This window comes from Melospiza georgiana, chromosome Z, assembly GCF_028018845.1.
Source record: "Melospiza georgiana isolate bMelGeo1 chromosome Z, bMelGeo1.pri, whole genome shotgun sequence".
Lineage (NCBI taxonomy): Eukaryota > Metazoa > Chordata > Aves > Passeriformes > Passerellidae > Melospiza > Melospiza georgiana.
Genome location: NC_080465.1, coordinates 19862093 through 19877373, shown reverse-complemented (window position 1 = coordinate 19877373; position 15281 = coordinate 19862093). Strand labels below are relative to the sequence as shown.

The following is a 15281-nucleotide window of genomic DNA, read 5'->3' as shown; positions in this document are numbered from 1 at the left end:
TCCATAGACATGGTGGCCACATCATCAAGCAGAACACAGAAATGTGAATTGTGCAATGTTTTCATCCAGCCTATGAATGATTGCATCACCATGATTAAAAAAGAATCAACCAACCAACCAAAAAAACCTCAAAACCCCCAGCTGCCAGCTGAAAACATAGCCTGAAACTTTCCTGGTAACTAATGTCCATTATTTTATCTTTACTATTAATTTTTAAAAAGAAAAATGCTAAGAAAACAAAGAGAAGTCAAAGCACTGGAAGCAGTATCTGACGCATTTGTAAGAGCTCTTTCCCCAACCAGCATTCCAGGAAGAGCAGGCACTATCAGTACTGTTTCCTCCTTTGGCAGGACTTAAAAGCCACACAGCATCTGCACGCTAAGCCATCTGGTTTTTCTCCTGTTCACTGCAAGGAACAGCCACAGTGATTATTTGCCACAGTGATCATTTGCAATTTTCCAACTGGCAAACTGCAAGCAGCAGAGATCAGCCACTGTGGTCATTTGCAATTTTCCCCACTTTTACACACTTTCCCCAAGGGAAGTATTGTCCTAGTTGGAATCTTTCTGTTCTGTCATTCAAACTGAGTTATGGGGATAATCTAGCAAACTGTATTCAGCACCTAATGAAGATGAATCACCACCTCTTGGACATACAAGCTTCCAAATATAACTCCAACTGTGTAACTCCAATGTAAATTTAAAATCTAGCACAGTTCTGCACATGCATGCCATAAGGATCATTAATGTAGAAATAAAAAATGGTTTGCATTTGCTGTTCAGCCCTGGAGAAAAAATGGTTTTGTTTAGACTTCTACCTTCGCATGATTAGATGAAGAAAGATGCTCAGTTGTCATTACATGCAACCATTGATTTTATTTATCACAATCCAAGGCCTTGCATCCATTAAATGACAGCTGACAGCACAGAAAAAGTGACAGGGATATGAACACTGAAATTACTGGGAAAATTCATCCTCTTTGGCCTATGATCTATTCACTCATTATGTCAAGTAGGTCAGCAAGAGATTGATGGAAGGAGAAACTTGTATCTAGCATTTGGAGGTTTCAAATACTCTGTGCTGAGCTGTGCAGCTGCTAATATTCAGTACCTTGCCTGTATTTCCAGATTTATCTGTCATTATTATACTAGTCAGGTAAACCCAGACTGGATGTCCATTCCTAGTTAGAAGCCCACCTGCAGAGTAATCTGTCATTTACACAGTGTTGGGTTTTCCTCTTGGACAAGACTTATACAACAGTACAGAACATGCAGCAGTGTTTGCATGTATACAGTCTATCACATCATCACTCAAGAGTATTTATGCTTACACTGATACATAACAGCAAATAAATCTGGTTAGCATTCAGCACAATCGTTAAGAACAGGTGCTTTAAGGAAGGAAATAACAGTCATGTGCAAACATCATAAATCAGTACTTTTTTCACTTCTTGCAAAGGAAGTATCACAAATCTGGAAGAGCAATATTTAATATTTTCCAATTAGATCAAGGGAGAAAAAGTCAGGTTATAAAAATTCATTGCAATCCTGATGCAACTGAGTCAACACTTTCTGGTAAATTTTCCAGTTACACTCTTACTTTTCAATATGCATCTCTAAACCATCAAACAGTGAACATGGAAACATTTACCATGCACAAAACGACACCCATGGAAACAATTGTGGAAGGCTTTATTTTTGCTGGTTTTTTTATCTCTTTTAAGAGATGGATACATAAAGATCCTTTAAGAATAGATAAGAGAGGTTGTCTTTTGTTATGCTCTATTATTCTATCATGATGCCAGGATCTCAGCGATGGTGCATGTCACAGTCAAAGGAAAGAGCTATAGTATGTCCTACTCTACAAAAATATAATGCAAAATCAAAAGTATATATGAAAGACATCACCTTTTTTTAAACTTCTTCTCACTCTTCCCCTTCTCTTTCAACTGAGGCAGCAGCACAGACACCTTCACGGCAATCTCAGGCTGCATTAGAGCCATAACTGCTGCTGTAGGACTTGCCTAGAAAAAGCTCGTGCTTTTCTGTCTTGCAGCCCATCCCAGACAAGCACAACTGTTGTTCAACTGAAGAAGCAGAACTGCAGAAACCCCACTGCTTCATCAGTGAATTTTCAAAATATCCACAGAAAATGAATGCAGAAAGCAAGCCGAGTTCCTTCAGGCAAACCTAATTTCCCCCAGGTTTACCTGTGCTGCTCTTAATTGTCAGTGTAACCTGCTATAGCATCAGTTTTGCATGCTTACATCCTGCTTCATAAAACCAAGATGTATGTGGACTCTCCCAAGACACCTACACATGAAACTGAACAATGAATAGCCTTGTTCAAGCCCAGATGAAGACTGAATATTTCCATCTTCTATTTGTACATTGGTATTATTCAAAAAATTCAATCACAGTAGCACAACACAGTCCATCACAAGCAGAAACACACTGAAGGTGTCCTAGGTCTTTACCTGAGTAAGGATAACAAAGATTAATGGACATATCAGCACACCAACACACACCAAAACCAGATGAAGCTTACCTGACCTCAGCCAGAAGGAACAGGCTGCTCCTGCAGACAACTGCCTCTAATAATTTTAGCAGCCAGAATGATCATGAACAGCTGGGTTTGCATAGATTTTTGAGCTCCTGCAAAGGAGCATTTTCAACCAGAGTTCTTCATAGCCAGAAATCAGAGAAAGAGAGAAGCTGTATGTTTTTGCCACCCAACACAAAATGCAAAGAGCACAAAAACTGTTTCTCACCACTTCTCACTGAAGTTTTAAGTTTGTTTTATGACACTGCTGTGAAGCCACATTAAATGGTTGGTAAACTGATGTGGCAAGATGTACAGTCTCTGTGGCAAAAGTAGACACAGAACTGGCTGAATCTTCAAGTGTCATTTACTTCCAAGGATATGAAAGCACTCATCTGGTTTGGGTTTCCTAACTGAAAAAGGCATACTAGCTACTACATTACAGCTGATGTCAGAAACAGACCTGATTTACTAAAGGTTTCACTCAAATTTTTGCCACTTGGGATTTCCAGAGTCTGGATGCAAAAACAGCAGGCAAAAATTTTATTCATTTACTTGCAAGCCAAGCACTATAAAGATGACAACATATCAGGGCTGAAAGGGTATCTTGTTCCTTCAAAGAACTATTCTGTTTACCTCATGCTTAACTAATACTTCCTGTACCAGCTTTTTTGAGCCTACTTAACTCTTCTGTACAGGGCAGATAAAAAACCCAAAGTGATTTGAGTAAGTGAGAGTATAATATGAAAGAGTATGATTAAGAAAGTTCTTCTGAGAAAAAACTCTCACTGGTTTGTGGGGGGAGGGGTGGAAGGACCCCCCAAGCAGGACCTTTGAGTTGAGCACAGCTAGCTGGGGAAATGGTAGAAATTCCTTCTGGCTTGATGGGATGCATAAAGTCCAGCAGGTGCCTTTAAAATACAACAAATCAGGGTTAGGCTAGAAATATCTATTCCCAGGGTTGTCATCCTGACACTAGCTTGTTTATTAACGTGCTGCTCTTAAACATTTTCACATTTCCTTTGGCTAAAAGCCTCTTTGCAAAAGAATAAAAGAGAAACGGAAAACAAAGCATAATTGAGGATACATACAAGAGTGACAAGGCATTTTTGTATCACTTTTTGTCCCTAGTGCATGTCTCATTTTTTATTTTAATATCGCTATTACATCTCCATATAACAAATCCCTGTAAAACTCATCAGCAACAGTCTACATCTACCATACAATGCTGATTATTCATGTAACAAATTCTCCACATTCTGCTTTTGAGCCATGTTGCAAGAAGCAATAGAGCTGGCGTCAGCTTGAGAAGATTGAGAGCTGATATGCTGGCAAGATGTACCTCTGATGTCCCCCTATCTAATAAAATAACACTCCTCCCAGTCAGACCAAAAATGAGTTTAGTGTTCCTTTGCTGTGGGCACAATGGCATCAGTCACCTATGCTTCCATCATAACCTCCACCTGGAAAGCACCCACAATTCCTGCCAACAGAGTCCAGAAGTGCACATACAGGCTGAGTGCAGTCTGGAAACCCATCTGTTCAGCCTCTGCTCCTTCCCCCCCCACAAACTGGTAGTGAACAGCTGTCAAGAGTCAGACTTCCTTGCTTCAATAGCATGCTTTCAGCATGGAGTCTGCCCATCTAGGGTTACCTCCACAAAACCAGAGTATTTGTGCATAAGCCCCTGCTCAAGCTACATCTCAGCAGACTGTTTCCTTGTGCCTCACAGTCACCTGTCTGGTCTTCCCAGAGATAAAGTTTAAAAGGATCAGTATTGGGAACATACTGTCATGGTATGAAGCTGGAAATCAACTGAGACTAAACAAACATGGGTTCCAGCAATCTAGTCTGGGATATGCTAACTCTCACAGCCACTTCTCACTTTCACAAATCAGTCGCAGGATCATAAAATAAGCTCGGTTAAACAAAATCTCAGGAAGTGGAAGCAATCTTGTTCAATGTCCAACTCAAAGCAGGTTTTAGCTACGGAGTCAGACAAGGTTACTCACATTCTGGTTTTTCAGTCCAGTCCTGAAAAATTCTGAAGATAGAGACTACAAAATCTCACTAGGCAACCTTCTCCACAATCTGACTGTCCTCATAGTGAGATTTTTTTTTTCCCCCTCTGTATTCAATGAACCTGTTACTTCAGTTTCTGTTCACTGCCTCTAAGTCTTTCCAGGCATGGAAAAAACAGATGGAACACTGATTAAATCAGAAGGAATCACAGTCTACAGAGGTCTGATTACAAGGGAAAATGCAGAACAGTTTCATTTTTTATTTACTTTATCCAATTTAAGAGTTTATACAACTCACACCAATCTCTACAGGGCAGGCAGAGGATCCCTTCATGGCAATATACCTTCACATTCAGGCGTGTTCTGCCTAAGAGAATCCTTTGTACCAAGATCAAGTCGATGACCAGAGAAGTGAGACACCTCCAAATTCAACATACGTGGTACTAGAGGGTAAGAAGTGGGGAGAGGAGGGTAGAGGGGAGATGGGAGGGAGATGTAAAGGATTTGAACAGATCAGCAGGACACAAAATGAAAAAGCAGTAGCTCTTTCACCTTTGTAACCAAAAGAATACCAATATTCCAATTGACTGAATTCTTTTCACTCTAGGGTCACAGTTCTCTTTTTCATATTTCCAAGACACAACTGCTGGAGTGCTACAATTAAAGATCCTCTAGGACCACAGAGACCTCAGTGCTACTCAAACTGCTGCCAGAAGCATTGCTGTCTTGAAAGGACAGGCAATTCACATTCTATATTAAAAGTATCATTGTTCTTAAGAAGAACAGTCCAAAATCCTGAAACTTATCTGGGGATGAGAAGGATGGAGTAGAAGGAAGCCCTGTGGTAACTGGCAGGTGAAAACAGATATAGAATCAAAGCAGCATATTAAGAAACACAAACCTAACTCCCTATGCCACAGGCAACGCTGTATGCAAAGCACAGGTAGGCACCAAGGAAAAAACACCTGCATACATTACACACGTTGCTTATATTAGGAAAGCAGATAGATTTTGTCAAACTAACCATCTTCATCAAAAGTGTCTTGAAACGACTCCTTCTTTGCCAACACCAGTCCTCCAGATTGCAGGCAAAGGTTAAATAGCACTTTGACCTCATTGGTCTCTTTTTCCCAAACATCCATTCCTTCATTTTGCTTTTTATGCAAGTACATGTTCATCAGACAGTGAGCAAGGAAATTGAATAAATGAAGTTACAGTCCATCAGCATGCATCCTCAGATAGTCTACTATAATTCTGATGTATGTTTCCAAAGTTCTGGACATCTTGTTTCCATTATTTTGGGCATAAACTTTTGTCTTAATGAGAACAAGAGTCAAGAAACTGAAAAACTCAATTTTTATTCAGTCTTGTGATTCAAGTTTCACATTTAGTCCATTTCCAAACTATGTTAAATCAAAAGCGCAAGGTGAAGGTGTAGAAACACAAACAAAACCAACATTAAATTAAACTTGCAGCATTAAACATTAGAGAGAACACCTTAAATCTTTCTAGGGGAGGAAGCATCTTTAAACATAAAGAAATTGTATTAATTTTATGCACAGCTGGTTTCCAGCCCAGTGATGCACCCAGCTGCAGCAACGACTGCACATCACAGTCTCTCACTACATGAGAAACTAGGCTCTCCCCTTTCTGGCTTTATCTTCTCACAGTCACTGATGGGGTACAAGTGCTTATGAAGACAGGAAGAGAAGTACTGATGATCCTGGCAACTGGACATGCTTCTAAACTGGTAGGGTTTCACGGCACGTGTGAGATCTGCTGCTTTGCTCAGAGAACACAAGGACTTGTGTTGAAGCAGGCCCAGCACTATTTCAAACATCACTAAATTCATGCACTTTAGACCTAATGCCAAGGAAGATGTTCTCTTCTGTAATTGTTCTTAGACAATTTCTTTCCTTTAAATGATTGCCCAATAGAATGTCTGCCCAAATTCCAAATTAAGTAAGAAACAATTTGAAATAGATGCTGAAGCCCAGGAGGTTTCTAATTAAAATTGCATCTAGCATATTTAAAGAAGAAGCACAGCTGTTCAGAGCATATGTCCTCACTTCTCATGAGCCGCAGGGAGTTCTGCACTACAGGATGGCAGCAGGTGACAGTAACACTAGCACTATACTCCAAATGATGGGGAATGCTCAGAACATATCAGACATCCCTCCTTTGTCACTTCTAGGAAGAGCTCTCCAAGATTCCCAGTGCTGCTCTAAAGCAAACTCCCAATACCAAATAAAACCATCTTCTTATCAATCACAAACTTATTTTTGTGTGCTACTGATCTTTGATCTTCAAATCCTACCCAGTGGCTCTCCACATTGCAAATGTTGAGATGAGAGCACATGCACATTAAATTTCAAGAGTGAATTGTTACCTTGCACTTTCCCACACTTTTAAAGGAAAAAATAAAAATCTTAATTTTTTTACTAGAATGACCAGCATGTGGTCTATTCACATCATCTGGAAACCGGATGATAATAGTGCTAATGAGGAATTCACAATAGATCGATTCTCATTTGGGGCTCATTTCCAGTTATGGCTAGCCTATTGTTAGACCCTCAAAGAGAATTAGACTTGAAACACATAAATGTAGAAACAAAAGAAGGGGCTTAAAGCTTTTTGAAAATGATGCCAGCTGTTGAGCTTAGTGGACAAATACACTGCTTCTCCTGTGTTCACTACAGCTGTCTGCCATGCTCAAGTACAGACAGACAGCAAATTTTACACAGAGCCACTACAGTGCTTAGAGATCTGGTTAGCTTGCTAGGCTTCATGATTTTCAATAAGCCAAAAATATTCTTCCTAAACTTCCCATCTGTATGTGCTAATCCAGGCATTCTAATCAAAGCCTTTATCAAAGTAGTTATCATTGCTTTTCTTATATTATTTGCAGTTGCAAACCCGGTGCCAACAAGCAACACGCCAGAGGCCACCTGGTAAAGAATTTTACAAGATCTGACTCACCACCAATGTGCTCTAGTGACTATTCAGATGAAGTTACATGTCTGAACAAAAAACAGCCTTTCTAGTTACAAGGGAAACTGACACCCAAGACCTTTTGAAGTAGGTCCAGGTTCATGGGAATCCTGTTTTCTCCATATTCCCAGCATTTCTGTGATAGCTTGCATGAAGACTGAGCTACTTCTCCCAGCATGTCTATGGGAAGCTCCCAGTTAAGGCAGGTGCACTGTTTTTGCTGGGCCACCTGTCATGCATTAGAGATTGCATTGTGATGCAGCTATGGGCTCTTACCTCAGTCCATAGAAAGAAGTAGTGAAGTGCAGGAAGGCATTTACTCTTCTAGCATTGTCTGCACCTATAGAGGAGTCTCAGCTTTCTGCATCCTCAGAGAAATAAGCCCAAGCACAAAATTTCTAAGTATGAGCTAGTTAGACTTGATCACTGCTGTTCTATGGTACAGGCAGGATGATGCATATGGAGACAGGAAGATAAATACAAAGAAAAAGAAGAAAATAAGAGGAGGCTAATATTGTGAGCCTATGAACAAAGCTGTGATTTTTCTTTTGGAATTCTCTCTAATTACCCCTCATTTAATTTTAAAACAGCTCCTGTTGACAAAATGCTCACATTCATTAAAGCCCCTCTGGATGAAAATCCTGCCCTGCCTCATCACACACTTCCCTTAGTTTGTGTTCATTTTTGCTATTATGTAATTGCTCAAGTTGATGAAAGCATTGAACAACACAGGCATCTCTGTACCATGATTCTAATGCTCTAGAGAATCCCTAGGAAAAGCTCTAGGGATTCTCTAGGTCTTCAGTCCAGTACACAGATCCTTCTGCTACATCACTCACCTATCCCTGGAGCATGCATACAAGCTTATCTTTTCAGTTTGAAACTTGAATTCAGATTTCCATTTATGGCTAGAAGCCTTTTCATGACTTAGATTTTCCAGTGTTCAAGGAGTAGCGGCAGCATGCTTTTGTGTCAATTTCAGACTCACCAAATGCACATTGAGCACTTTCCCTGATCTCATGGGTTAGCACATCCCACCTACAAGATCTAACATGTCCAGTGTGGGATCTCAGCACAGCAGTCCTGATGTGCAGAGTCACCGAGACAACCCTTGGGGGGCTCGGAGGTCCTGGAATGTTGCCAGAAGTGTCTGGTGGCTGGACTTTGATCCTGCACAGGAGACGACACCTCTATGAGGATGGGAGGATCACACTGGGATAAATGGTGAAGGGATAGGTTAATTACAGTGTGAAACACAGGTTTTAGAATTTCAGTACAGGGGGGGTCTAGAGAAACAAGATGGAGGAATTGGGGCGTGTCCTGTCCTTCTTCTTCTTGGCCTCCATCTTCTGTGGTGATGGTGGCACTTTGGGATTGGTTCTTACTAAAAGTGCACTTGTCAATAAGGGTGAAAGGTATTGGGGAAAATAGGTAAATATCTTATACGTAGTTTTGGGTATAAAGATAAGTGACCGCCCCGGGGGCTCTCAGTGTGCTCATGGCCGACGTGCTGTGCAGACCTCTGTCGGGCCGAGAGAAAATCTTGTAGATAAAAACTAATAAACACTGAAAACCAAGAAAAAACCTGAAGACTCTTTTCGTCCTTTGGAGCACAGGCTGTCCCAAGGCCATCCCGAGCCTTTCCAGGCCATCAAAAACAGCCGAGAACGGGACAGTCCAGTCTCCGGACAATTGTGCGACTAGACTCTTGTGAGAAATACATCAATAACAAATTGAATCCCTTCCTCCTTCAACACCTACTTCGGCTGTCCAAAAGGAGATCTTTTATGCCCTGAGGAACCTCTCAATTTACCCAGATCAGAACAGAGGCACAGCGTATGTTTTATCAATAGTGCTATGGCAGCCTTCTTAAGTCTGCACATAACATAGCATTTGCTCCATGAGGAATCCCACATGGTATGTTACATCTCAGGGAAAGCAACTGTTTTCAGTAATGCTACCCATTTAAATCTTCAGAGTTCTGAAACACAAGAAGAGTGTCTCAATGATGTGGCTACAACATCATTGAGGCAGATGCATGAACTAGAGGCCAGAACCTCGTAAAGAGGCTGATGTCTCTGGCACAGCCCTAGGTCATATTTATAAAAGCAAAGGAAAAACGTGATGTACATCAAGACTACCAGGGCACAGACCTGAGGCATTCCTAGATCTCTAAGTAATCAGGGCACTGATGCACCACATGCTTATCTCACCTTTCAAATCACTGTTCTAATTCAAGGGCTTAATTTCTCCTTCCCTGACCATTCTACAGAACAGAAGATACAATTCCTGATCCAGAAAAAAGAGAAGTGATTTTGCCAACACACTTTTCTGAGGGTAGGCCTCATATCCTGATAATGCTTTCTACTTCCTCTCTCACCAAACACCCCCACCCCTCACTCAGCCATTTTTCATTATGTTTCAAATTATTTTGAGACTTACAATGACCTTAATTTTATGGTGGTTTGAGTAAGCTGAATTATATATTATAGTATGTATCATGCTAGGTGCTTCATACTCAAGAGATCATAACTTGTTCTGATGAGGGTAACTTTAGAGGTTACACAGGGCATAAAATATCTCCTTTTGGAAGCAAGATGCTCTCTTCAAATCCAAGCACCAAGAAGGACAACAGATGCAGTTTATTACCTCAATCTCTAAAGGCAGTGCTCCTTATCATACCTTAAAATAACTCAATTGTTTGTGCAACAATTTGCCTACCAGCATATCTCCATTTGAATGATGATCCAAAATTGGATCTTTCTCCAAAGACAAGTTTTAGATGCACTCTATGATGCGGCACACAGAAGGCTGTGGTATAGGCAGCCTTGATCTGGCATTTGATGGCAAATGTTTCATGCAATCTGAGGACTGGTGTTAAATCTTTCTGAAAGGCAGAGATGCCTGGAAGAGTTATGTCAACATGCACAGCTGTCAGGAGAAAGAGGAAAGGCGCGGCTGTAAGGCTATAGCTAGAACAGGGCCTTCTGACTTTTAGGGGATTTTAAGGGGAAAAAAAGAACACATTTTCCCCAACCATTGCCATAGTCATATATCCATCAACTAAGGAAACCTCTCTCCTCTCAGGTAAGGGATTACCACAGAAAACAAACAGACCTTTCTCCGGGATTTGACATTCAGTGCAGACTGATGAGAGTAAATATTCAAGTGGAAATAACTTCTCTTCCCCTAGCATTCCCTGAAAGAAATGGATGACAGAGAGGCCTGGATATTATGATCACCAGCACTCTAACCTGACAGTGTCTCAGCCATTCACTTCTGTTCAAATGCAGCATCTCCAGCCACTGCTCATCTGCAGAGCCCTCTCTCAAGCATAAAGAACATACTACACCTGATCCAAGCAGTGATGCTTGGCTACAGCCTAGGTAAAGCAGCACAGGCTTGTTTCTGTGACAGACCTCATGCCACTGCAGCAGCTACAAACTGATGCCAGGGGAGAAGTAGGGTCAACCTACTACTCAGGATCCTTAGAAATCAGCTATCTCTGTTTGCTGTCACTGGTAGCAGCCAGTCCAGAATCTTCAACCAATTCCATGCACAGTCCAGGATACTTTACATCATATATCACAGAGAACTTCCTTTATACTCATGTAGTTACTCTGGGACATCAAATCTCCAAAGAGGTTGTGGTCAAGGCAAAGATGCAACAACTGTTGCTGTGGCTTTGGATGCACACCCAGCCAAGCTGAGATTCCCACCACACAGCACTTCAGGAACTGGATTGCCAGGGATTCTCTTTGAACCTCTGGCATGGATTTCCTGAAGACAAGGACAGACACTTAGGAATGGCAATACCACAGCAGATGTGTTCAGCTGACAAAAGACGATAGCTTCTTATCAACATGCATTTATCATGTTGTCAACACACTCTAACTTGGCCTCAGGTCAAGTCTTTCCTTGAGAAGTCCTTCCAAACCTTGTCATAAAGGTTGTTCTTTTTTCCAGTCATCACAACCACAAATCTGCAGATTTTTGGGGAGCATTATCAGCAGAAGAAACTTCAAGTCTGACCGAACCCAATTCTAACCACAGACAGCATGGGAACACATAAAATTATTTATTTCAATAATTAATTGAAATAAATCAACTCAGGGACTGCCTATTCTTTTAAATTAAACATCAGCTCAGAACAAACTGCCTGACAACTGCAAGACCACAGAACTTTTAGGAAGAAAGGACAAGCTCTGAATAAAAATATTACTTACTTCAGACATCATACATTTCTATTCAGATATAAGCTTACTTTCTCATATTGAAATCACAAGGTCTTATTTCATATGGACACCTGCTTTTGCCTAATCCTCTACTAACTCAAGGAACACATAGCATGCACAAAAGTTTTAGGGTCATATTTCAACAACCCTTACACTGGGTCCCCAGAGTTCAAGAGTTAAGGTGCACCAGTAAACATGGAATAACTGATAAAAAGCTGTTTTATTTTCTATCTCTCCTGCAGTGCATTCCGCTGGATTATGCAAATTCGTGCTCTCTAGGATTAAGCCACTTTAAATGCAATCAGAAGGATTTAATCAGATTAGTCAGGCTAAATGGATAGCCATCTGATGTTCTTCTATTCATCAGACAACAAAACTAACAAATGTAATAAAGCAGTAAATATTTTGAGACAAGTCAAACTTCAGCCAAAAGGTCTTCTTCAGTAGCAGCACGTACATAATAGAACTCACTCAGTAAACAGAACCTTTAAAAATTCTCCAACAAGATGCCTTTGAATTTTCATTTATCAAGTAAAGTGCAAAGGCAATACCTGAGCAATTACAAAATCCCCACACATAGAACTATGTGCCTAAATACAGTCAACATAGCCTGATGCCATGGAGGTTTATGGGGAGATCTTCTCTATCCACATTAGGACAAGACGACTGGAAACTAAATATCCAGATCTCAAAACACAAAACATCTTCACAGGTATATCAATCATCTTCTACTTGCTCAGTCACATGAATATTCAAAACACTTGCTCTATCATTATAATCAATTAAACCCTATTTTCAAAAGTGCCTTTAGAATCTTGAAGAGCTCCTCATGTTTCCTTTATAATGCCATGGAGCAGATATAACAGCTTATCAGTTGCACCAAGTACCAATTAGGCAAAAGGATGTCTCGTAATTGCAATGGCTCACGAACCTACTGTCCCTTTCTGCAGATAAGTCATCCAGTACCTACTAAATATCTCAATTGTTATGACTAATCTGAAAAAGAAGAGAGAACAAACTCCAGTCCTAAATGCAGGAAGAAACAAGCCAATGCACTATAAGCTTAATAATTTAAATTACAAGTGCTCACCACTGCTGTATAAAGAGCAAGAAATAATTTGTACTAATATGATTTTCTGAGAAATTCCTTGACTTAAAATTAATAGATTTACACTAATGAGAAGTAACAGCTCCTAGCCCTTCTATAAGGTACTGAAAACTTCCAAAGAACTGTTTCCATGTCATTTCCTGGGTCTCTCTTCAGAAATGCTTTAAGAAAAGAAAAATAGGAACACTTGCATGAAAAAAGGATCTTTGCATCCAACAGCCTCATCTTCCCCCACTGATTAATCTTTCCTGAGGGCCCAAAACAGGAGCTGCCAATAGAAAAGGAAAGCATACAATCAACTTAACTGGGCACAAGACTGACTTATACTGCAAAATGAGAAAAAAAGGACCTGCTGTACAAATCCAAGAAATGTACATTTGATCTGCACAAAGATACGTATTGACTGGTCAAATCATCACAAATTAAAAACATATGGCCCAATACCACAGAACATTTTGCAGACTGCACAGCCAATGAGTAGGATATTGATTCTGATAAAGAAAATACAGAGAAAATAGAGTTGCACAATGCTGGTACCAGAGATTTAAATAGTTCAAAGGCATACAACATCACCACCACTGGCATCCTATAGTGTCTCATTTTGACTGCTGATAAAAAAACATCAGAGAAGCGAGGAAGGAAGAAAGAAGTTACAGAACGATGTAGATCTGCAGCCCTCCTCCAACACCAAGTCCAAATCTGATTGAGGAAAAAAGTCCATTAGCAAGCTGTTCAACTGTTTTTAAGTGGAATAACACAATGTCATGCTTTGGCCATCTCACCCACATACACAGATGACAGCCTTCACATTGCCAAGAAGAGGAATACAAACTCCAACTCCCATTGTTCTAAGTTTTTCATCTTATCACCTGACAATACAAAACTTCTACATTTAAAAGCGAGGTACAGAGTGGTATTTTTAGGTATAAAGACATATGCAGGAAAATGCAGTGCTTCTATGGAATTTGCTGCTGCCTGCCTAAGCATCTTCAGAAACATGGTTTTCCATGCCAAAGGACATTTCTGTTTCACAGCAGCTATAATATGCATGTGAACTGCCATGCAACTGGAGCTCACACATGCAACTGTCTTTCCTTACCAGCCATTATTCTCTGGGCTTCGTATGGCTCCATATAGCCGGTGTTCTCCCCTTTTCCCATTCTGTTCAATTCACTTTTGGCATCAAACGGATCTGAGTAGTCATCAGCTATCAATACCTGAAAGACAGGAAGGAGACTGTTACTTAAGTCTCCAGTGTGCAAAGCAGAAGGCAATGACATCCTATCAGCAAATAAAAACACCTTCACTCAGCTGCATCCTATGCCATCTTCAAAGTACCGTCTTGGTTCAGAGGATAAACACACAATTGCCACAGATTAGTTACTAAATGGTACTGAAATACAAGTGTGCACCTATTTATACCAGAAACTTCATGAAGGCAGACTCCATGTCAAAAGGATTTCTGACTAGCACAAGCAATGGAATGATTCAGATGGACAAATTAGAAAGAGCCAACCAGTCAGCAAATTCAATCCAGTGCGAATCTTATTAGAGAAGTCTGCTAATATTCAGGAAAAAAACCCACTCCTTCCCTTGCACATACTTCATCTCCTCTGCTTTTAAGTTTTATGAGCTACAACTGAAAATATTGCTAGAAACTTTAAAAATAAACATTCTAAAGCTACTCTTTTCACTGCATTAATAAGAAGCCTTTTAATTTTAGATCTTGAAAAAAGCAAGACACAAAAACTTCTTGGCTAAATTTAAACCCTCAAAACCATCTGTGCCATTCTTTCGCTCAAAGGAACATTATTTTTATTTATATTTTGTGGACCAAGACAAAAGATAGCAAAAATAAATTATCGGTCCGAAAACATTTTCTTCTCCACTAGGAGACTAAAAAAATCTAAAGATTTGAAAATCTCACATTTGACCTTACATTACTCTGCTTTCCTGACAACTGCAAAATCATTGTATGCTGTGTAGGACCTATCTATAGGTTTTTTATCAGTCAATTAAAGTCACAGGAATCATTCCTCCCCATAATTGAAGTGGTAGAGCTAATCTTTGTTTCTAGGATGTGACAAGCAGACTCGGGAAAAGGCAGAAATCCTCCTATGAGAAATACTGCAGAGCACAGAGATAGAATCTACAGCAGGCAAAAGAGTCTGAAGCAAACAAAAGCAGGCAGAGGCAGGCTTCAACATCAGAATCCCCATGAAACCCTAAGATTATTCAGGTGGGAGAGAACCACAAGAGATCACCCTATCCAACTCATCACTCAAAGCAAGGCAAGCCTAAAGGGTTTTGCCCTGACTGCTTACTTTATTCACAAGGGATTTTTCAACTGAGTTACTTCACATTTTTAAGACAAGCACTAGTAAG

At 40.2% G+C, this 15281-nt stretch overlaps 1 protein-coding gene across 1 annotated transcript in view; it reads right to left on the bottom strand.

Annotated features, from left to right (window-relative positions):
- The window catches only part of LOC131096029 (SH2 domain-containing adapter protein B-like), a 61791-nt gene that overhangs the window by 34005 nt on the left and 12505 nt on the right, over positions 1-15281 (bottom strand). The window contains 1 exon segment of the mRNA XM_058044251.1: positions 13996-14113. Coding sequence (XP_057900234.1) covers positions 13996-14113 — 118 coding nt within the window.